Consider the following 24650-nt stretch of genomic DNA (forward strand, 5'->3'; position numbering starts at 1 on the left):
CTACGTCAAAGCGAAGTGAGCTATAGAAACACCGGAAACGTGTATACTTTCAGAATAAAAGCCCACTCTCAATATATTTTTTGTTTTATTTGATTTTATTCGTAAGCATATTCATTTAGTATCTTTGTATGTGTAAAAGATACACAGGTGTTTTAATTGTAAAATAAAACATAACGATTAAATGGGATGTTACATTAAAGCAGGATATCAACAGTAAAAACATGAAAACTGAACTCAGTGTTCATGATAAATCATTATTGTTTTATTATGGAGACAGTTAGTAAGTATGGATCATTTGAGAGCTCTGGAAGTTTCATAAAGTACCTTAACAACAGAAATACCTAGCCTACTATAGCAAAAACACTAGCTTATGCAGGATTACCAAAATACAAGTATTTAGCTCAATCAGCTGTTTGCAATAATGTGTATCAGTAATGTTCAGTATATCAGTGATTTAAGTTTTGCAGTAGCCTATTGAGACAAAGGTGTCTTCACATAGGCTACTGTAGCTGCATATATCAGAGAACATACACATACACTTCCAAATGGTATAGCCTAATCAATCTAGCACAGGACAAATAATTATTTCCGATTTATTTTGATTGTCAACACTTTACCATCCATGACCATGACAGAATATGAATATGAATATGATTAAGTTGTATGTAGCCTACACAGTGAGTTGAGGAGCTTTAAACTCCACTACCTCCCTGGTCAGGAGGAGGATGGCGCCCTCTTGTGTTGTGCATCAGTTTTCAGATTTCAGTTGCTGTTCACCTGCTGTGATGGTCACTGCAGCAAGATGAGGAAAAACTTCACACAATTACACTTTCAATGATCTTTGTCTATTTGAGTTTACACAACTCTGCTGTGTCTCTTTCAAACCAACTAAGCCCAATTCCAGCATGTAGAGGCTGAGTGAATGTGGTCTGGACTCTGTAGAGGAGAGTCATGGTTTCAGAGACGCTGTAGAAGGACAGAATACCTGCTCTGTGATCCAGGTACACTCCTACTCTGTAGGACTGAGGACCTGAGACTGTAGTCTGGATCTTGTTGAACCTAAATGTGAAACTATTGTCGAAACAATTAAAATCTAACATCCAAGATTTGTCATTACATCCAAATTGACAATCATCCCCCCCCCCTGCTCTGCTGATATTCTTGTATGCGACTGCTACTTTAACGAATCCTCCTCTCCTCTCCACCTCCCAGTAACAACGTCCAGTCAGACTCTCTCTACTCAGGACCTGAAAACAGCCAGTGAATCTGTCTGGGTGACTAGAATAAGACTGTTCTTCACTCATTATTGTTACTTCCCTGTTTCCCTTAGATAATGACAGCCATTTGTTTACTGTGTTTGGATCCAGTGTGATTTCCTGTGAATATCTTAAGAAGTCAGCTCTGGTCCTGGGCTCTGGCAGTAAAACATCCACCTGAGTAACTATCAGTGAGATGTTTGTCCATGTGTCTCTCAGAAGGTCCTGTAGTTGATCTCTGAGCTCTGACACAGCTGCTGTCACATCCTCAAAGTGTCTGAGAGGACGGATATCGATGCTGGATGAGTGTGTAGATGGACTGACTGCTGACAGTGAGGGGTAGTTGTGTAGAAACTGGGTGTGATCCTCTGTGTGTGACAGCAGCTTCAGCTCAGCGTCTTTCCTCTTCAGCTCAGTGATCTCCTGCTCCAGCTTCTTCTGAAGCTCTTTGACTCCACTCACTTGAGTTTCCTGCTGGGATCTGATCTGCTGCTTCAGCTCAGAGCTTCTTTTCTCCATGAGACGGATCAGCTGAGTGAAGATCTTCTCACTGTCCTCCACTGCTTTATCAGCAGAGCCATTGATGGCCTCCACCTCCTGTTGAAGCACCTTCACATCTTTCTCTGTGTCCTGGATTCTCTGCTGGATGTTTTGTCGACTCAGCTCCAGCTCTCTCTGCCTCTCAGTCCTTTCTGCTGCAGCTGAGACTGTGTCGTGGCCTTTATGTTCATCCAGAAGGCAGACAAGACAAATACACTTCTTGTCAGTGCGACAGAAAATCTTCATCACTTCATGATGACGAGAGCAGATGTTCTCCTGGAGCTTCTTGGAGGGCTCCACCAGCTTGTGAGTCTCAAAAGCCAGAGACTCATAATGAAGCTGCAGGTGTTGTTTACAATAAGAGATCACACATGTCAAACAGGACTTGACAGCTTTGAGTTTTCTCCCAGTGCAGACATCGCAGGCCACATCTTCAGGTCCAGCATAGCAGTGATCAGCAGGAGCAGCTTGGAGTCCAGTCTTCTTCAGCTCCTCCACTAAAGCTGCTAACATGGTGCTTTTCACCAGGACAGGTCTTGGTGTGAAGTTCTTCCTACACTGAGGACAGCTGTGGATTGTCTTCCCATCCTCTTCATCCCAGTGGGTTTTAATACAGTTGAAGCAGTAGCTGTGTCCACAGGGAATAGTCACTGGATCCTTCAGTAGATCCAGACAGATGGAACAAGAGAAGGTCTCCTGGTCCAGATGAACTCCTTTCTGCGCCATTTCACCTCTCAAAGACGACGACTGTCTGAGTTTCTGTTGCTCAGAAGTGAAACTAGTTTGAGCTCTGATCTAAACAACATGTGTCTCTGCAGTGAACGGGGCCTGTCAGCTCCTCCTCTTCACCACATGTTGTTTCCACCCATCTTCAAACTGTAGATCTGAAGGGGAGGGAACAAGGAAACACATGATCAGGGTGGAGCTCACTGTGTTTGAGAGCAGGAAGAAGAGGGAGGTGATCAGGTTGGACTTTGTTCCAGTAGGAGGAGCAGTTTGATACGGCGTGTTTAACCTTTTATTTACTGTCCTGCTCATTTCATTTGAAAAGACTGATCATCTCAGCATTTAGTGATAAACTCTTTTCAAGATCTCTGGGTTTAGAAAGTGCATTATTGGATTTCTTTTCAATCATCTTTTACGTCATGTAGAAATGCAGTCCCATTGAAGTTTCTATTGCCTTTCATGGATCAAATACAATAGATGAAATATTGATAGATTAATCTAAGCACAGGGAGGTAGGAACAGAAACATGTTTATTTCCTGAGTAAAAGCCGAGTCTCAATATCATTTTTTTTGCTTTATTCATGTCAAGTTTATTCGTCTAATATCTTTGTGTGTATAAAATATAGCCTAGACATGTGCTTTAATTGTAAAAGTGGCCCCTTCCGCCCTGAACAGCTCAGCCATAGGCATATATATATCGAATCCATGAATTCAGTAGCTTCTGCTTGCCCCACCGGCAAAGGCTGAAAGAAAGTGCAGGTCTGCAAGTGAGTTTCACACAGTGCTACTAGCGAGTAGTGTTGTGTCGTTTAGGAACGATTCGGTCAAATGAACTAATCTTTTGAGTGAATGTACTGAATGGAATCACTTCATGAACTGATTCATTCCTTTCAGTTCAGTTGAGCTCAGCTGTGAGTGTGCCTTACATGCAATTTGTCTTTTAATTGATACAGCATGTTCTGGTATTGCTAGATGTCTCTAACAATGGTCAAAATTGCATGGCACAATTCTGAAGTATTTTTCTATAAAACAGCTTGTGTGAGGTTATTCATTCAATGGGAGACGGTCCAGAGATATGTGAAGATGACAAAACTTTAAAAAGGGTTCAGATGCAGTACGTCTTACAGGCTCTTGGTGCCGCCAAGTTTCATGTTGCTTTCAACTTAGCATAGGTAGCTACAGACACACTAGAAATATGTTGCCTAAATTTGTTGAATGAAAACTCTTTTTTTGTATTATTCATGACAAGTTTATTAATACAGTATCTTTATAGAATGAACACATGCTTATATTATAAAATAGGCCTACACACACAAAATGAGCTGAAGTGGAACAAAAAATGATAAAACAGCAGAATATAGTGGTATTGTGGTGTCAATTCTTTTTAATGGAGTCAGTCCTGGATCATCTCACAGGCCTGGAAGTTTCTTAAATAAACTCTAAAATAGAAATGCATTTCCAACCTATACTATATAAACAAACGTCTATCTAAGTTTACCAAAATGAAATAAAGCAGTCCACTCAATCATCTACTATGTTTTTAACAACAGGGATCACACACACGCACACAGTGATTGATTCCCATCACATCGGTAATTTAAGTTTTACAAGATTGAGAAGTATCTTCACATAAACACATAAATGAAAAAACAATGTAAAATACAAACACCCCCAAAACACTATCAAACAAAACAAAAAAGTGATATATTTCATGTCAAAATAGACCTCTTATCCCCCTAACCTAACATAATGTGAATGTGAGAACAAACCTCAGTGATAAAGGAAGGTCTGATAATTTACACATTAACACCTAAAAAATATCCAACAAACATTTAGAAGTTAAAGAGAAGTTTCTATTTTCATGGAGAAATGTGAGTTTAGGTAAAGAAACATCATCATGAGCAGTGATCTCCTCCACGGCTCCAGCTCCACCTCAACAAACTCAAACATCAACACAACAAGAAATGACAAGAGGTCAAAGTCCCGCCCACAATGTTTGATTGACAGGTGATCTCTGTGCAGTGCAGAGACACAACAGCAATGAGCTTTTAGCAACAAACATGGAGACTAAAGAAAGTGATGAACTAAAATACAGATTTTAACCAACTGTTCCTTCAATGATCTTTGTTTATTCGAGTTTACACAACTCTGCTGTGTCTCCATTAGACCACGGAAGCCCAATTCCAGCATATAGAGGGTCAGCAAATGTGGTCTGGACACTGTGCAGGGGAGTCACTGTTTCATCAGAGACGCTGACGCTGTAGAAAGACAGAATACCTGCACTGTGATCTAAGTACACTCCCACTCTGGAGGACTGAGGACCTGAGACTGGAGTCTCGATCTTGTTGTTGAATCTGTATGTATAACTATTGTTGCGACACTCTAACACCCAAGATTTGTCATTGTATCCAAACACACATTTATTCCAGCTCCCTGCCCTGCTGATATCCTTGTATGCAACTGCTACTTTAACGCCTCCCTTCCACTCCACCTCCCAGTAACAACGTCCAGTCAGACTCTCTCTACTCAGGACCTGAGAAAATGAAGTAAATCTGTCTTCATGATCAGAATAATACTGTTGTTGACCTCGTGTTACTTTCCTTTCTCCCTCATGTAAGAACAGCAATGTGTTTGCTGTGTTTGGGTCCAGTGTGAGTTCCTGTGAATATTGTAAGAAGTCAGCTCTGGGCTCTGGTTGTGGTGCGACATCCATTTCAGTCAACCTCAGTGAGATGTTTGCCCAGATGTGTGTCTCTCAGAAGGTCCTGTAGTTTGTCTCTGAGCTCTGACACAGTTGCTGCTCCTCAATGTGTCTGAGGATATTATTGATGCTGGATGAGTGTGTAGATGGACTGAGTGCTGACAGTGAGGGGTAGTTGTGTAGAAACTGGGTGTGATCCTCTGTGTGTGACAGCAGCTTCAGCTCAGCGTCTTTCCTCTTCAGCTCAGTGATCTCCTGCTCCAGCTTCTTCTGAAGCTCTTTGACTCCACTCACTTGAGTTTCCTGCTGGGATCTGATCTGCTGCTTCAGCTCTGAGTTTTTCTTCATGAGACAAATAAGCTGATCAGATCTTCTTCACTAGTCACTGAATCCGTCAGTAGATCCAGACACATGAAACAGCAAAAGTTCACCAAGATCCTTCTTGAAGTCTTCTAGCTCTTGCACGTCCCCCTTTGAACTTCCCTCAGGTCAAAATGAATATCTGGGCAAAGTGAAGATCCTTACATATAAGGTCAGCATAAAAAAAGAGGCGTTTACAATCCTTGTTTTGCTTCTGGAAGAAGAGGAGTGGTTTGATATGTTAATGATGGGGAATGTTTTCCAAATTCTTAACAAAGAGAATACACAACAGTGTACTGACTCATTGTCCTACACAGTTAAAACTGAACAAAAGTGACATTCATGAAACCGTACATTTCATTAAATAAAAATAAATGGCACCGAAATTTGTAGGCTACCCCTCATGAGAATGTTTCTGTAGGCGTGAACTTAGGTGCCAGCTGTAGGACTGAACACATAAACATGTTGCTTAGACTTTGCACAAATAACTTTCAGTGTTTATACTCAGTTGAACTGAACACATAACAGGTTTCCCTTTAAGGTTTAAAGTTCTCACACTGTTGATAAAAGAGACAAATGATGTCAGATCTCATGTCCTGTCTGGGGTGTGGTACAAAACCATTATTTTGCCATTATTTGTAGTAGTGCAGTGGGTGTAGATGTGGGTGCATCACTGTCCTCACATAACCTACTGTAAACCTCGCCTGTGCTATCTCCACCTGAACCCACTGCCTAGCCAACCTTTTTGTCAAAGTCAAAGTCATTTTATTGGTCTCCCGTGGGAGAGATTTGTCTTGAACATAGGGCAGTGCTGCAACACAACAAGACAAAACAGTACAAAAACAGATGCATAAAGTGCTAAAAACATATATGCCTCGAAAGTGATAAACATACAGACACAAACATTCATACAATGATCATCACGCATTCAGGGGCCTTTTTGAGCAGACCAAGGATTACAGTATCATCTGAATATTTGACCACAAGTTGGTTAGGCTGAGAGCTAACACAGTCATTAGTATACAGTGTAAAAAGAAAGGGTGAACTGACGCACCCCTGGGGGGCCCCTGTACTGCTTGTGGAAAGATTTGAGAGGACAGAGTTTAGTTCACCTGCTGTGACCGGGAGGAGAGGAAGGAATGATACCATTTGATTAAAAAAAGGTTCACATCCAGTTTCACTAATTTCTTAAGGAGAATATATGTTTGGATCGAGTTAAAAGCCAAACTAAAATCAATAAAAAGCAGCCTGGCATATATATATATGCTGGGCTCTCCAAATGTTTTAGGGTAAAGCGCATTAGAGTGGCAATAGCATCGCTCATACTGCTTTTTTTTTTAGTGCGCCACCTCTGCCTGCAGTAGCCTACCTCTAGTAAAAGTCTCTCCAGAGATTTCATAACATTGGACGTGAGAGCAATGGGTCGATAGTCATTGTTAACCTGGGGACATGGTGATTTAGGAACTGTAATTATAATAGATTTTTTCCAGAGTTCCGGGACTGTGTGAGTGTCTATGGAGAGCTGAAAGAGCCAGTGCCAAACAGGAGAAAGTTCATCAGCAAAGGTTTTAAGAAAAAATGCCGACATGTTATCTGGCCCCACTACTTTTTTCACATTCGTAGATTTAAAAACTTTGTTGACTGAGTGTGGGTCAATAACAATCCTGTCCACATCCCAATTACTTCCTTCCAATCATGTCCCATACATGCCGCATACAGTCCACAGCACAGCATACTTTCAGTAGATATATTGCACATACAGTCCATTGTTGGTAGACAGGGGACGGACAGTGAACAAGGATGAAGAGACAGACCAAGAGAATGAACAAAACAAACGGCCGCAGGACCCTCCTCCGCAGAGCAGCGACTTATATTAACACAAACATTCCGCTTACTTCTGCTTTAACTAATTTATTCTCCTCTGGAGCGGCCTGGCCGAATAATTTCCTTCGGGATGAATAAAGTTATATCTATCTATCTATCTATCTATCTATCTATCTATCTATCTATCTATCTATCTATCTATCTATCTATCTATCTATCTATCTATCTATCTATCTATCTATCTATCTATCTATCTATCTATCTAATTGGACTAATAACAGATTTGGTTGGAATGCCTTGGACACAGGACATAATGATAAGCTGGTATACGTTGTGTATATAGGGGAGAGCGGGGTAAGTAGTGCCAATTTTTACTTAAATTGCCTTTAAAGCAAGGGGATTATAATAATGCCCCCAACTAATATATGTACATATAGTTTAGGATGTTGTGCATCCCTAGGAACAATCACTTTGAATCTTAAATCAACTGTTTCAGAAATATAGCTTTAGAAAAAAAAAAAAAAATCTAGCACAACTTGCCCCCGGTGCAGGGTAAATTGTGCCATTAGAGAGAATACACTGGGGTAAATTGTGCCATTGATAATTGAAGTAAAACAGATCATTTTAATCTCACAAATGTTAATGCTATATAAAAGCAAGACATTCAATACAAAATTAAAGCCGGAAGCGGCGATGATCGGGTCCTCGCTTGTCCCCATGTAGTCGTGGAGGCCTGAGCCACGCTGGGGGCTGTGGCGCAAAGAAACGCCATGTTTTCTTCGTCCACCAGGCTACGAGCACAACCAGACTGGGCAGGTGTGTTCAGGGGCGGCCCCTCATCACACATGTTAAGTTTCAAGCAAATCAGTGCCCACTGCCATGTTTCTCCTATACACAGACAGCACTGCCACTGGCACAACTTAACCCAGGCCCTTTGGCACAAATTACCCCAAGCCCAGCATTTTGAGAAAAAAGGATTCCCCAGCTGTTTTGAGCTGGCATCATGCTAACTGTATAGACTCACGGTGTAGCTTAATAAAGCACTAAAACATTTGTGAACTGTTTTCAAATGTATCTATAATTGTTCAAACACGGCAATCAAAAAACCTTGATCATAGAAATTTTACTTTGGAGGGCAAAAACTTGTTTTTTGAACATAAATGTGCTTTCCTCGCAAGCCATGTGTCTCCCTTCTTGATAGGATGAGTGAAATGGATGCCCCTTCAAAAATATGTGGTCACATGACCAACTTCTTCTATGGTTTTCTAGATAACAGGGGTGGAACTACTTGCCCCATGGCACAAATTACCCCACTCTCCCCTAATGAGCTTTCAAAACAAAATTAGAATATAATTTAGAAATTTAAATCTGATTTGACGGGAAGATTGACAGTCCTACAGTGGAGGCTGTTTGAGTCCAGTGAACTCATAGGGCACTTCCCTTTTGGAAGATCTTCCGGCCATGTCCAACTCTAGGTCCCGGAGCAGTCCCTAAACTCATGACAGGTTTCTCTTTAAGGTTTAAAGCTCTTACAATGTTCATAAAGGTGACAAATAATGTCCCTTTATCTATTGTTCAGATCTGATGTCGTGTCTTCCTTTGTTTGGGCTGTGGTACAAAGCCATTATTTATCTGTATTAGTGCTGTGTGTGCATCCCTGTCCTCACATAACCTAAACCACCTGCAGCCACTGCCTAACCAACCTTAGACTCATTCATCAGCTTAGGTTCATCACCTTGGTAAATCTTTGACACCAAGAATCTGAAACGTTCTTCAGAGGATTTGGTCCATATTGTCATGACAACATCACACAACTTTTGTATGTTTGTCGGCTGCATATCCATGATGTAAATCTCCTGTTCCACCACATCCCAAAGGTCAAAGTACTATTAGACTCAGATCTGGAGACCGTGAAGACCACTTGAGTCCAGTGAAGGCATCAAACTGGATGCATCTCTTTGGAGGATTTCCTGGTATGTCCAGCTGTAGGTCCTGTGGCAGACCCCACTCTTACCTCTGCTCCACCTGCTGCTACTGTGACAGTTTACGGTCCTGTCACTATGCCTCCAATTGATCATGTGCCCTGGCTACTTGGCCACAGTTATATCCCTTTGGTCGAATGGTCAGCGTGCATGACTCTTACCCAGGAGACTAGGGTTCAAACCCCGCCCAGGCCCTCCTTCGTCCTGCCACACTACCATGACCTGACCCTGGATAAGTGTAAGAAAATGGATGGGATTTTCTATCAGTTTCAACTACTTTTTCCATTCTCCTCTGACCTGGGGAGCATACGTCAGTCGCTCATTTCTCTGACTAATCATTAATCCGAGTTTTTCTACAGTGTTCCGGTTAGGGTTAGGGTTAGGGTTACTTAAGTCGGAGAAATGGGAGGTCGGACTAATGGACGCAAAAATAAAGAAATGTATGGTCTGAGAAATGGGAAGTCAGAAAAATAGGAAGTCGGGGAAATAGGTAGTCATGCGCCCCTCTGACATCTGGCATCAGCAAGACATTATCTCCCAGAAAATAGCTGCAAACTTTATATGTTTCTCTGTCTTGGACTGTAAACCCTAGAAATGGTACGCATGAAAATCCCAATGGTTTCCTTAACCACTCAACCATGCATGCAACATTCAAAGACACTTAATTCACTTCTTTCCCCGTTCTGATGCTCTGTCTGAACTTCAGCAGATGGTCTTGGCCAGCTCTATCTACCTGAGATTGGCCAGTAACAAATTTGTATTGAAGGGGACATATTATGGAAATATCACCTTTTGAAGGCTCTTTGATGTATGTTTGGTTGTTTGTCTGTGCTATACTACTATTGTGCATGAAAACCATATGGTAAGATTTGTGGTATTGTGGTGCAAAATACATTCATGCATACATTCAATTAAGAGAAGAAACACAAAACTGATTTCAGTGTTAATGATTAGTCATGTGTGAAAGTGAACAAGTTTGGACCATCTGACAGGTCTGGAAGTTTAATAGTAATGTATTTTCAACCAACACTATGTAAACAAACCAAACCAATATCTAAATATCTAAATACATAACATAACATAACATAACATAACATAACATAACATAACATAACATAACATAACACATCATATCCTTGTCTTCTTCGAGTCTCTCAGTTCTTGCACTTTAACCTTTGAGCTTAAATTAAGAGAATATCTGAATGAAGTTAAAATCTACGTGTTTCCCACCCAGCCTCTTAGATGGCCTCCGTCCTCCTCACTGTAGCCAGCCAACGCCTGTGTCCTTCGTCTCATGTGATTGTTGATTGTGTAAACTTTGAATCTTTAGGCAGTGGTGGGGGTGAGAAACCTGTTTTTGTTCTAATTCTGTTTTCTCTTGTTTCACATTAGAAGGTTAGGTTAGTGCCCTGTATTTTTGTTTGTTTCTATTGGGAAAGGTAAGGTTAGGGCCTATAGAATGTTTTTGTTTGTTGTGTTGGGTATTGCTCACCCTGAAGTCAATAAAGCTACTTTTCTGTGTTGAACTCTGTCCTGCTGGCTGGTCCGAAGAAACATCATAAACATGTTTTCTTTCAGAGTAAAAGCCAACTCTCAATCTGTTTTTTGTTTTGTTTTGTTTTATTCACAAGCTTATTGGTTAAGTGTCGTTGTATGTATAAAACATATACAGTTGTTTTAAGTGTAAAATAAAACATAAAAAGAGATTAAATAGGATGAAAAAGAACAGAACGTTACAATACAGTAGGACTTGCATTAGAAAAGCATCATCATGGTTTTATTCATAGAGACAGTGAGCAAGCATGGATTATCTGAGATGTCTGGAAGTTAGTAACAATACAGTTTGAACCAATACTATATCAACAAAAGCAGTATGTAAGTGTACCAAAAATAAAATAAAGCAGTTCACTAATAATATAATAATAATGTATAATAATGTGTATCACAGTGTATCACAAGTGCTCAGTTCTCATCATATCAGTGATTTAAGTTTTGCAGTATTGAGACAAAATTGTCCTCACATAGCAGCAGAAATGAGATAACAGCCTTAACACATACACTGATACACACACTTCCAAATGACATAATTAATCTAGCACAAGAAAAAACATTATTTTTGAATCATTTTGACTGTCATCACCACTGACCATGATATATGACAAAATATGAATAAGTTGTGTGTACACAGAAAGTTGAGGAGTTTTAACCTCCACTACCTTATTGGTCAGCAGGAGGACGGCGTCCTCTTGTGTTGAGCATCAGTTTTCAGATGTCAGTTGTTCACCTGCTGTGATGGTCACTGCAGGAAGACGAGGAAAAACTTCACTCAACTGCACCTTCAATGATCTTTGTCTATTTGAGTTTACACAACTCTGCTGTGTCTCCAGTAGACTGGTAAACTCGAACTCCAGCATGTAGAGGCTGAGTGAATGTGGTCTGGACTCTGTGGAGGAGAGTCATGGTTTCAGAGACGCTGTAGAAGGACAGAATACCTGCTCTGTGATCCAGGTACACTCCTACTCTGGAGGACTGAGGACCTGAGACTGGAGTGCTGATCTTGTTGAAACAAAATGTGAAACCATTGTCACACCGTAACGCCCAAGATTTGTCATTACCTCCAAACCAACCTTCATACCCTGTTCTGCTGATATTCTTGTATGCGACTGCTACAAAAATTCCTCCTCTCCACTCCACCTCCCAGTAACAACGTCCAGTCAGACTCTCTCTACTCAGGACCTGAGGCCAGTAAGTGAATCTATCTGGGTGACTAGAGTAAGACTGATCTTTACCCATTAATGTTACTTTTCTGTTTCCCTCAGATAACAGACGTGTGTTTTCTGTGTTTGGATCCAGTGTGATTTCCTGTGAATATCTTAAGAAGTCAGCTCTGGTCCTGGGCTCTGGTGGTGACAGTAAAACATCCACTTGAGTCACTGTCAGTGAGATGTTTGTCCATGTGTCTCTCAGAAGGTCCTGTAGTTTATCTCTGAGCTCTGACACAGCTGCTGTCACATCCTCAAAGTGTCTGAGAGGACGGATATTGATGCTGGATGAGTGTGTAGATGGACTGAGTGCTGACAGTGAGGGGTAGTTGTGTAGAAACTGGGTGTGATCCTCTGTGTGTGACAGCAGCTTCAGCTCAGCATCTTTCCTCTTCAGCTCAGTGATCTCCTGCTCCAGCTTCTTCTGAAGCTCTTTGACTCCACTCACTTGAGTTTCCTGCTGGGATCTGATCTGCTGCTTCAGCTCAGAGCTTCTTTTCTCCATGAGACGGATCAGCTGAGTGAAGATCTTCTCACTGTCCTCCACTGCTTTATCAGCAGAGCCATTGATGGTCTCCACCTCTTGTTGAAGCACCTTCACATCTTTCTCTGTGTCCTGGATTCTCTGCTGGATTTTTTGTCGACTCAGCTCCAGCTCTCTCTGCCTCTCAGCCCTTTCTGCTGCAGCTGAGACTGTGTCGTGGCCTTTATGTTCATCTACAGAGCAGAGATAACAGATACACTGCTGATCAGTGCGGCAGAACATCTTCATCACCTCATCATGACGAGAGCAGATGTTCTCCTGGAGCTTCTTGGAGGGCTCCACCAGCTTGTGTTTCTTCAATGGAGCTACATCATAGTGAAGCTGCAGGTGTTTCTCACAGTAAGAGACCAGACATTGCAGACAGGACTTGACAGCTTTGAGTTTTCTCCCAGTGCAGACATCACAGGCCACATCTTCAGGTCCAGCATAGCAGTGATCAGCAGGAGCAGCTTGGAGTCCAGTCTTCTTCAGCTCCTCCACTAAAGCTGCTAACATGGTGTTTTTCACCAGGACAGGCCTCGGTGTGAAGCTCTGCCGACACTGAGGACAGCTGTAGATTTTCTTCCCATCCTCTTCATCCCAGTGGGTTTTAATACAGTTGAAGCAGTAGCTGTGTCCACAGGGAATAGTCACTGGATCCTTCAGTAGATCCAGACAGATGGAACAAGAGAAGGTCTCCTGGTCCAGATGAACTCCTTTCTGCGCCATTTCACCTCTCACAGATGACGACTGTCTGAGTTTCTGTTGCTCAGAAGTGAAACTGGTTTGAGCTCTGATCTAAACAACATGTGTCTCTGCAGTGAACGGGGCCTGTCAGCTCCTCCTCTTCACCACATGTTGGTTCCACCCATCTTCAAACTGGAGATCTGAAGGGGAGGGAACAAGGAAACACATGATCAGGGTGCAGCTCACTGTGTTTGAGAGCAGGAAGAAGAGGGAGGTGATCAGGTTAGACTTTGTTCCAATGGGAGGAGCAGTTTGATAGGGTGTGTTTAACCTTTTATTTACAGCCGTGCTCATTTCATTTGAAAAGATTGATCATCTCAGCATCTGGTGATAAACTCTTTTCAAGATCTCTGGGTTTAGAAAGTGTATTATTAGATTTCTTTTCACAATCATCTTCTACGTCACTTGGAAATGCAGTTCAATTTAAGTTTTTATTGCATTTTATGGATCAAATACAACAGATGAAATATTGATAGAGTAATCTAAGGGAAGGGAGTTAGCAACAGAAACATGTTGATTTCCAGAGTAAAAGCCGAGACTCAATATAACTTTCATTTTTTTCTGCTTTATTCATGTCAAGTTTATTCATCTAGTATATTTGTATGTATGAATTATAGTCTAGACATGTGCTTTAAGTGTAAACCAATGAGTTGGAACAAAAAAAAGATTTGAACTTTACAATGTGGTGGGAGTTAATCTGATAAAACGCAGAATATGTATACACAGTAAAGTTTGGGGTATTTTGGTGCAAATATTTTAATTTTTAAAAAAAAGGAATCAATGTTCATCAACAACCATCATTGTATAAGTGAAAGAAACAGTGAGCGAGTATGGACCATCTGAGAGGTCTGGAAGAACCTATATTCATATAGAATAGAAATATATTTTGAACCTATCCAAGTTTACCCAAATAAGATAAAGCAGTTCACTCCTGCATGTTTGCAATAATAGGTACCAAACTTCAGTGTTCAATTCCCATCATATTAGTGTTTTAAGTTTTGCAGTATTGAGACAAAAGTGTCTTCACATAGCGGCATAAATGAGAAAACAACCTTCACACAAACACACACACACACACACACACACACACACACACACACACACACACACACACACACACACACACACACACACACACACACACACACACACACACACACACACACACACACACACATCCAAAACGACATAATCAAACAAAAGAAAACATAAAACGTGATGTTTTTGAGTCAGAATGAAGAGATGATCCCCCCAATTACAGAGACATAATCAATCTAGCACAGGTAATAGCAACATTTCTGCTTTTTGCATGAAAGAATCATTTTGACTGTCAAAACTTTACCAACACTAATCATTATATGTGAGAAAATATGACTAGGTTTTGTGTGTGAGTTGAACAGCTTTACTGTAAACTCCTTGACCAATCTGGTCAGCAGGAGGATGGCGCCCTCTTGTGTTGATGACTCTTAGCAACAAACACAGAGACATTTAAAGACATAAAGCAAATAAAACTGACATTTCAACTCACGCCTATTTGACCTTACACAACTCTGCTGCGGCTTCATAACCAAGCCCAACTCCAGCATGTAGAGGCTGAGTGAATGTGGTCTGGACTCTGTGGAGGAGAGTCATGGTTTCAGAGACGCTGTAGAAGGACAGAATACCTGCTCTGTGATCCAGGTACACTCCTACTCTGGAGGACTGAGGACCTGAGACTGGAGTCTGGATCTTGTTGAACCAAAATGTGAAGTTGTTGTGGTCATAAAATAATGACCACGATTTGTCATTGTAGCCAAGCAAACTCTCATCCCCTGCTCTGCTGATATTCTTGTATGCAACTGCTACAGATGCTCCTAATCTCCACTCCAGCTCCCAGTAACAACGTCCAGTCAGACTCTCTCTACTCAGGACCTGTGACCAGTCAATGAATCTGTCTGGGTGACTAGAATAAGACTGATCTTCACCTCGTGTTGCTTTCCTGTCCTCAGATAATAATAGTTCTATGTGTGCTGTGTTTGGATCCAGTGTGATTTCCTGTGAATATCTTAAGAAGTCAGCTCTGGTCCTGGGCTCTGGTGGTGACAGTAAAACATCCACTTGAGTCTCTGTCAGTGAGATGTTTGTCCTTGTGTCTCTCAGAAGGTCCTGTAGTTTATCTCTGAGCTCTGACACAGCTGCTGTCACATCCTCAAAGTGTCTGAGAGGACGGATATTGATGCTGGATGAGTGTGTAGATGGACTGAGTGCTGACAGTGAGGGGTAGTTGTGTAGAAACTGGGTGTGATCCTCTGTGTGTGACAGCAGCTTCAGCTCAGCGTCTTTCCTCTTCAGCTCAGTGATCTCCTGCTCCAGCTTCTTCTGAAGCTCTTTGACTCCACTCACTTGAGTTTCCTGCTGGGATCTGATCTGCTGCTTCAGCTCAGAGCTTCTTTTCTCCATGAGACGGATCAGCTGAGTGAAGATCTTCTCACTGTCCTCCACTGCTTTATCAGCAGAGCCATTGATGGCCTCCACCTCCTGTTGAAGCACCTTCACATCTTTCTCTCTGTCCTGGATTCTCTGCTGGATGTTTTGTTGACTCAGCTCCAGCTCTCTCTGCCTCTCAGTCCTTTCTGCTGCAGCTGAGACTGTGTCATCGCCTTTATAACAGATACACTTCTGATCAGTGCGGCAGAACATCTTCATCACCTCATCAAGACGAGAGCAGATGTTCTCCTGGAGCTTCTTGGAGGGCTCCACCAGCTTATGTTTTTCAAAGGCTGGAGAATCATGATGAGGTTGCAGGTGTTTCTCACAATAAGAGACCAGACATTGCAGACAGGACTTGACAGCTTTGAGTTTCCTCCCAGTGCAGACATCACAGGCCACATCTTCAGGTCCAGCATAGCAGTGATCAGCAGGAGCAGCTTGGAGTCCAGTCTTCTTCAGCTCCTCCACTAAAGCTGCTAACATGGTGCTTTTCACCAGGTCAGGTCTTGGTGTGAAGTTCTTCCTACACTGAGGACAGCTGTAGATTTTCTTCCTATCCTTTCCACCCCAGTGGGTTTTAATACAGTTGAAGCAGTAGCTGTGTCCACAGGGAATAGTCACTGGATCCTTAAGTAGATCCAGACAGATGGAACAACAAATTGACTGCTTGTCCATCAGAATTTCTCTCTGTGCCATTTTAGCTCCCTGAAGTGAATGTTAGCTTCCATTAAAGTGATTAAAGTTGTACCAAGATGTCTTGCTATAGCCTCTCAGCTAAAGGAGGTACTTACCAGCCTTACTTCGTTCCAGGAATAGAAGTGGTTTGACTGGTTGAGGGAAAGTTTTTTCCCCATTCTTCACACGGCCATGTGCCAAGTCACTGTCATAGGCTGACTTCTGTATCCTGACACAGCAATATTAGACGACTGTCCTGCAAACCAAAAAGAGACAGATTGGGTCTGTACTTTTTTGATTGGGCCCTTGAAACCACACAAAAAGTCTGCCTACGGTTTTATCAGACTCAAGGCAAATCGGTGCTTTCTACTACCTCTGGAGTTGGCCTGACCTTACCTTCTTCAGCTATATCAAAGGCAGGGGGTGGCTCCTTCAATCTATCCAATGAACAGAGTGCAATGGGGCAAGTAAACAACCCATTTCAACAGCCTAACAACATCTAGCCCAGTCAAAGTATAATTTATGTTGTCTATGCAATATCAAGGTGTTTTGTTTTATTATGAACATTTTTCTGTCCTTGTTTTTTGTTGTTGTTTTGTTTACTTGTTGTTCATGGTTGCTTTGAACAGTACTTTTTAGTTGCACTTTAAACTGCATTGAATCGAGAGCTGATACCTCAAGTTTGTTGTTTTTTGAGATTCAGATTCAGATTCGGTAATTAATAAATAGCCTACAAAGGTAGGATGATTTAAAAAAGAACAAAGGTTCAAATAGATAGGCCTATAGTTTGCAATAGGTGATAAAAAATGTCATGGGTGTCATTGTTAATGAATAAAAATGTTAAGACTGTTTTGAAAAACAAAAAAAGTTTAAAAATGCTAAAGTGATCAATGGTATTTTATTTCCTGTTTCTTTTGATAAAATAGTTATTTGTGTAAGTGGGAACATCATCAGTCGTTGCTCGTTAATTGACTGACGTGTGGTGCATGCGGGGAGGCAGTGGTGGATCAAATGAACAAAGTGCAAGGGGGCAAGTAGGCTAAATAACCCATTTCAACAGCCTAACAACATGTAGCCCAGTCAAAATATGTATAATTTTTGTTGTCTGTGCAATATCCCAGTGTTTTGTTTTATTCTGAACTTTTTTTTTTACACCTTCCTTTTAAATAACTGTCCTTGTTTTGTTTTTTTTGTTTACTTGTTGTTCATGGTTGCTTTGTTTTTAACAATACTTTTTAGTTGCACTTTGAACTGCATTGAATCGAGAGCTGCTACCTCAAGTTTGTTGTGTTAAGAAATGACAATAAAGAGATTCAGATTCAGATTCTGTAATTAATAAGCTATAGCCTACAAAGGTAGGATCACCTAAAAAATACAAAGGTTAGGCTATAATATAGTTTGCAATGGGTGATAAAAATTGTCATGGATGTCATTGTTAATGAATAAAACTGTTCTGTTCTGAAAAACAAAAAAAAGTTTTAAAATGCTATAGTGATCAATGGGATTTCGTTTCCCATTTCTTTTGACAAAATTGTTATTTGTGTAAGTGAGGAGGACATCATTAGCGTTGCTAAGCCGTTAATTGACTGACGTGAAGTGCGTGAGGGGAGGTAGTGGTTGAGGAGAAACAGGAGAGGAGGGGGGAAATGAGCGAAATGAGTGAAGAAAGTAAGGACACTGGCAGTTTGAACACTTAAACCGACGGAGTGTGTGACTTTTCTTGGATTATGAGCCAGGTAATCTGAAGTAGAAAGTAGGCTACGTGTCGAACGTGCAGACAACTACTAGCTACTTGATTTTTTGTTAGCTGTAACCTGTTGTTTGTTAGAGCAGCAAGCAGAGAGTTAGCAAAGTGCTCGGACTTTAGCTGAAACTAGCTTACTACTGGCGAATTTACTTACCTCGATGTATCAACTCTGTCTGGACCATGGGACGGCTCTTAACCGGAAGATGAGGGACTACTTTTTTTTTTTTTTTTTTATATTCAACTTTTGTTCTTTTTGAACTCTATGGTGACTACACGACCGGACAGCGCGGGAGTTCCCCTGGCGACGCTGGTTACAGTCGAAGCCCACGAGCCTGTTCCTATTATGGTCCATCCCGCACACGGACGACGCCCATGGACTAATAACTTCTCTGGAGGACCACGTGACTTCGATACAAGGTAGGCTGCTGCTGTGTTTTGTTGTTTGTTGGTTGACTTTAGAGTGAAGTGACCACTAAGTCATGGGTCCCTACATTCATGAGCACCGATACAGTCATGCAGTGTTTTATACTGTTTATTTTGTTTGGTAGACTGATTTTTGGTGTGCACTGCAGTGTGCACATCATATTTTTAGGTTACAACAGAAAATTGAAACCAAAAGTTTGGAGCAAATAATTAGTTGGGATTAAACCTAGTGATAAAAAGGTAAAATATAGGCTAGTTAATGGTTTGGGTAGAGGAAACTGTGATGTAGGCTAGGCCTAACATTTTCTGTGAATAAGACAAAAGAGAGCACCCTATTTTGTTGTTTAATTTTGCTTTATAGCCTAAGTGTTTACTTTTAATTTAGAAAAGGTTCCTGTGTGTATTGAATTTTTCAGGTTGAAGGTTAGCTAATAACTTACTGCCCGGTATTACTGAAGAGTTTCTATGTGTTACATTGCAAATGTACAATTATTATTTGATACACTGTCGTCAATTTATTCCTGGAGGTAAGACACACAGAGGCTCAATAACCATTTATAAATCAGAGTTACAGTATATTGAACTTGAGGGTAGACAGGTTACAAGTAGGCTACTACTTGTATGACACCAGGTCTTGGATGTAAGTGTGTGTTATCGTCTGAAATGAAGCCCTTTTCTAAGTAGAAATGCAATGACCTCTGACCTCTACCATCAGTAAGGCATTTTCTTTGAGAGAATTGCTGTTCACTGATTATGATTTTCTTGTTTGCACAGTTTTCTGTAAACAATATAGACTGTGCATTAAAACCTCATTGTAAGGTTTGTGGTATTGTGGTGCAAATACCTTCATTCCAAATAAAAAAGAAGGAACTCAAAATTTAATTCGGTGTTCATGATCAATCATCACCGTTTTATTCATGGAGGCAGTGAACAAGTTTGGACCACCTGACAGGTCTGGAAGTTTCATAAACAAAAAATAATAGGTATAGAATAGTAATGTATTTTCAACCTATACTACAAACCAGTATCTTTAAGTTTACCAAAATAAGTTCACTTAATGATCTACTTGTGCATTTTGCAAAACCGGGGATCACACTTCAATGTTCAATTCCCATCACATCAGTAATTTAAAGCAGAAGTAAGTGATATATTTGTGTTAATATAAGTCTTAAATAGTTATATCTTCCGACAGCAATCACTTACATAGAGTGTTTGGACTGAAACACGGGTCTCTCAGTCCCTCTGCTCTGCTCTGAGCCGAAGAGAAAACATTTATCGTATCCTACAGTTTTTATCCAATGAGGAGAGAGAACGGCATGCAGGGCTGTGTGTGCAGCCAAAGAACGCCGTGAATGTGGCGACGTAGGGACGAGGACTGTTATGGTGCGTTCAAGGAAACTCGTATTTTTCCGACCGTGAAGTGGTACCAGTTCGATCTGGTACGAGTTCACCGGTCGGAAGTTACGAGTGGCCGTTATAGTGACTTTCACCGGTAAAACAGGTCGGAAAAACACGAGTGGGTTGCCTGAAACGCTACAAAGTCGTAAGTTGTGACTTGAAGCTGTAATTTACGATTTCAAAAGCCTGCCTGGAACGCAGCATTAGCGAAAACGACCGGACCACTTACTTCTGCTTTAAGTTTTGCAGCATTAAGACATAGGGTAAGTGTACCTATTAAGCCCACCAAATCTGCTTTTCAGCCATTTTTAATATATACCACCCCAATTTAAGTGAAAACATTTTAGTTCAAATGATAGTCTATTGTCTAATTTGAAGTGTCAATCGTTCATTTATAGCAATTTTTATTGTTTTTATTGTTTAATTTGTCAAAATATACCAAAAATCTGGCATGGGCTTAATGGGTACTTAATGTACCCTTTAAGCCCATGGGTGTTCCAAATAAGCCCACTTCATGATTTGTTGATAAATACATATATATATTTAAAAATCTTAAAAATCCAAACTTATTCTATTAAAATATGTAATCTCTTAGCTCTCAATAGCTATTTTCATTTTGTCTCCACTCCTCTCCTCGGCCCTGTAAACGGCATTTGAAATAGGCATGATCGGCCTATTTGCTGTGTTGTCAACACAGAAAAAGCTAAACTTACAACATGTCTTCTTTGGAATGTAGCCAAAAAACTATTCATGAACAAAATAAAAATTAGAATGGAAATTACTCTTCGGTACATAAGCTTTCAATATCTGTTGTCATTTTGTCTGTATCTCTATCCTACATTATACAATTGGCATTTACATTTGGCCAAATTTTCTGGTCCAGCCAGCTGGTTGAAAGTGTTTTTATCTAGATTTCTGAAGACCCAATGACTGAGAGAAAGACAGTTTCCTGGTTCAATCCTATTTTAAGGATAATAAATTAATCAATTTCAGTATTTACAACTAAACAAATAACTTTTTTAACATAAAAACACAGCTTAAATAGAAACAATGAATAAAATGAATGAATTGGCCGATGCAATATCACTAATATTTAAATTTGGGTATTTAATTATCTGAATTATGAAGCTGATTGATTAGGTGAGGTCAAACTTAGGCAGGAAAATGGTTCAAAAGTCAAAAGGAAGAAACTCTCCATTGAAACACAGCCAGTGGGCTTAATGGGAGCAGGTGGGCTTAAAGGGAACATCAGTGAATTACTGGTTAAAAATCTGAATATTTTTATTCTACACACATGGCATTTAAAAACAACTACATGACATGAATCTATATAAGCTGCACTAACATAACATGAAAAGTATTAATTGATCATGTATTTAAGTAATTAGCTATACTCATTTACATCTGCCCTAAATGGTGTGATTTTTTTGCTACTGTCCCCTTTAAGCCCACTTGGTAAAAATGTTAATTAAAAAATAAATAAAGATAAATATTCATATGTATTATCAATTTAACAATAAAATAGGATATTCTGCATACAAAAATGTAAACTATCCATGTTTATCATGCTTTATGTCATGGCAATGAACAATGCTATGCAGTGGCTGTGTGCAGTGGCATGTGGGCTGTTTGCTAGCATGCTAAAATGCATATTTTGAATTCAAAAGAAAAACTATTTCTAATTCTAGAAAAATTCTAACACATGTTTTATTTAAAGCACTAATCTCTTAAATTTTGGTAACAAATGAGTTCTTAGCTAAAGTCGGAGTAGAAATATGGAATAAATATTGTTTTTTCAGGGCATCAAAATCACTTAAGTTTTTTTGCAACTTCTTCAGGAGCAGCAGGCACATGTCACACATATGCTTCGATAACTCAAGATTGACAAATCTGATTTGCTTAGAATAAAAAGTATAATTTATGTAACAAGCTGCTTCATTGGAAGAACCATGAACCAGCAAAAATGGTGATGTAGTTTTTTTTTAATTTGACTCAGAAGTCACAAGTGGGCTTATATGGTACGTGGGCTTAATAGGTACACTTACCCAGTGTCATAAAAGTATAACTGAGAGAACAACCTTAACACAAACACATATGCACAAACACCCCCAAAACAACATCAAACAAAGTAAAAGACAAGTAATATATTTAATGTCAAAATAAGCACATAAATCTCTTATCTCCTACCCTAACATAATGTAAATGTGATGGTGATTTCTCTGTTACGGCCCAAACAACAAACACAAATACATCAACACAAATATCCAACAGAGAAGTATCTATTTTCATGTGGAAAATGTGAGTTTAGGTAAAGAAACATCATCATGAGCAGTGATCTCCTCCACGGCTCCAGCTCCACCTCAACAAACTCAAACATCAACACAACAAGAAATGACAAGAGGTCAAAGTCCCGCCCACAATGTTTGATTGACAGGTGATCTCTGTGCAGTGCAGAGACACAACAGCAATGGACTTTTAGCAACAAACATGGAGACTAAAGAAAGTGATGAACTAAAATACAGATTTTAACCAACTGCACCTTCAATGATCTTTGTCTATTTGAGTTTACACAACTCTGCTGTGGTTCCAGAACCAACGTAAACTCCAGCATGTAGAGGCTGAGTGAATGTGGTCTGGACTCTGTGGAGGAGAGTCAAGGTTTCAGAGACGCTGTAGAAGGACAGAATACCTGCTCTGTGATCCAGGTACACTCCTACTCTGGAGGACTGAGGACCTGAGACTGGAGTCTGGATGTTGTTGAACCTAAATGTGAATCTGTTGTTATGACAATCTAACGACCAAGATTTATCATTACGTCCAAATGAACTTTCATACCCTGCTCTGCTGATATTTTGGAATGCAACCGCGACAAGAACTCCTCTTCCTCTCCACTCCACCTCCCAGTAACAACGTCCAGTCAGAGTCTCTCTACTCAGGACCTGAGCCCATGTTGTGAATCTGTTTGGGTGACGAGAATATGACTGACTTTTACTCATAAATGTTATTTTTCTGTTTTCCTCAGACAATAATAGTTCTGTGTATGTTGTATTTGGATCCAGTGTGATTTCCTGTGAATATCTTAAGAAGTCAGCTCTGGTCCTGGGCTCTGGTGGTGACAGTAAAACATCCAATTGAGTCTCTGTCAGTGAGATGTTTGTCCATGTGTCTCTCAGAAGGTCCTGCAGTATATCTTTGAGCTCTGGCACAGCTGCTGTCACATCCTCAAAGTGTCTGAGAGGACGGATATTGATGCTGGATGAGTGTGTAGATGGACTGAGTGCTGACAGTGAGGGGTAGTTGAGTAGAAACTGGGTGTGATCCTCTGTGTGTGACAGCAGCTTCAGCTCAGCGTCTTTCCTCTTCAGCTCAGTGATCTCCTGCTCCAGCTTCTTCTGAAGCTCTTTGACTCCACTCACTTGAGTTTCCTGCTGGGATCTGATCTGCTGCTTCAGCTCAGAGCTTCTTTTCTCCATGAGACGGATCAGCTGAGTGAAGATCTTCTCACTGTTCTCCACTGCTTTATCAGCAGAGACATTAATTACTTCCATCTGCTGTTGAACCACTTTCACATCTTTCTCTGTGTCCTGGATTCTCTGCTGGATCTTTTGTCGATTCAGCTCCAGCTCTCTCTGCCTCTCAATCCTTTCTGCTGCAGCTGAGACTGTGTCGTGGCCTTTATGTTCATTCAGAAGGCAGAGGTTACAGATACACTGCTGATCAGTGCGGCAGAACATCTTCATTACCTCATCATGACGAGAGCAGATGTTCTCCTGGAGCGTCTTGGAGGGCTCCACCAGCTTATGTTTCTTCAAGTGAGCGACATCATAATGAGGCTGCAGGTGTTTCTCACAATAAGAGACCAGACATTGCAGACAGGACTTGACAGCTTTGAGTTTCCTCCCAGTGCAGACATCACAGGCCACATCTTCAGGTCCAGCATAGCAGTGATCAGCATGAGCAGCTTGGAGTACAGTCTTCTTCAGCTCCTCCACTACAGCTGCAAACATGGTGTTTTTCACCAGGTCAGGTCTTGGTGTGAAGTTCTGCCTACACTGAGGGCAGCTGTAAATTTTCTTCCTATCCTCTCCATGGGTTTTAATACAGTTGAAGCAGTAGCTGTGTCCACAGGGAATAGCCACTGGATCCCTCAGTAGCTCCAGACAGATGGAGCAACAAATTGACTGCTTGTCAAGCAGAATGTCTCTCTGTGCCATTTCACCTCCCTGAAATGAGCGTTAGCTTCCCTTAAAGTGATTAAAGTTGTAACAAGCTCCCTTGCTATAGCCTCTCAGCTACAGAAAGGAGGTGCTTACCAGCCTTACTTCGTTCCAGGAATAAGAGTGGTTTGACTGGTTCAGGGAAAGTTTTTTCCCCATTCCTAACACAACCTTGTGCTGAGTCACTGTCATCGGCTGACACGGCAATATTTGGTTCAAACCAAAAAGAGACAGATCGGGTCTGTACTTTTTCGATTGGGCGCTTGGAAGCACACAAAAAAACTGCCTATCAGACTCAAG

At 40.8% G+C, this 24650-nt stretch overlaps 3 protein-coding genes across 3 annotated transcripts; all 3 read right to left on the bottom strand.

Annotated features, from left to right (window-relative positions):
- Positions 1 to 596: 596 nt before the first annotated feature.
- Positions 597 to 2779, bottom strand: LOC146960039 (tripartite motif-containing protein 16-like). The gene has a single exon (XM_085772679.1). The coding sequence runs from the start codon at positions 2520 to 2522 to the stop codon at positions 846 to 848; it is 1677 nt and encodes a 558-aa protein (XP_085628805.1). The 5' UTR covers positions 2523 to 2779; the 3' UTR covers positions 597 to 845.
- An 8381-nt stretch (positions 2780 to 11160) lies between these two features.
- Positions 11161 to 13630, bottom strand: LOC146960040 (tripartite motif-containing protein 16-like). The gene has a single exon (XM_085772680.1). The coding sequence runs from the start codon at positions 13401 to 13403 to the stop codon at positions 11742 to 11744; it is 1662 nt and encodes a 553-aa protein (XP_085628806.1). The 5' UTR covers positions 13404 to 13630; the 3' UTR covers positions 11161 to 11741.
- Positions 13631 to 22467: 8837 nt separating this feature from the next.
- LOC146960041 (tripartite motif-containing protein 16-like) lies at positions 22468 to 24347 on the bottom strand. Its single transcript, XM_085772684.1, has 2 exons — positions 24105 to 24347; positions 22468 to 23354 (listed from the first exon to the last, which is right to left on the bottom strand). Exons 1-2 carry the CDS (start codon positions 24345 to 24347, stop codon positions 22689 to 22691), a joined length of 909 nt encoding a protein of 302 aa, XP_085628810.1. The 3' UTR covers positions 22468 to 22688.
- Positions 24348 to 24650: the final 303 nt, after the last annotated feature.

This window comes from Trachurus japonicus, unplaced genomic scaffold (genome assembly GCF_045865225.1).
Source record: "Trachurus japonicus isolate A0001 unplaced genomic scaffold, Traja_1.0 AP030754.1".
NCBI classification, from domain to species: Eukaryota; Metazoa; Chordata; class Actinopteri; order Carangiformes; family Carangidae; genus Trachurus; species Trachurus japonicus.

What these genes read in the sequence shown, in the direction of transcription:
- LOC146960039 (XM_085772679.1), bottom strand. Translation starts at nt 2,522, where the DNA reads ATGGCGCAGAAAGGAGTTCATCTGGACCAGGAGACCTTCTCTTGTTCC.
- LOC146960040 (XM_085772680.1), bottom strand. Translation starts at nt 13,403, where the DNA reads ATGGCGCAGAAAGGAGTTCATCTGGACCAGGAGACCTTCTCTTGTTCC.
- LOC146960041 (XM_085772684.1), bottom strand. Translation starts at nt 24,347, where the DNA reads ATGGCACAGAGAGACATTCTGCTTGACAAGCAGTCAATTTGTTGCTCC. An exon ending in TGGAGGAGCTGAAGAAGACT is followed by an intron (nt 23,355 to 24,104) that starts GTACTCCAAGCT and finishes AGACACTTTGAG; the next exon opens with GATGTGACAGCAGCTGTGCC.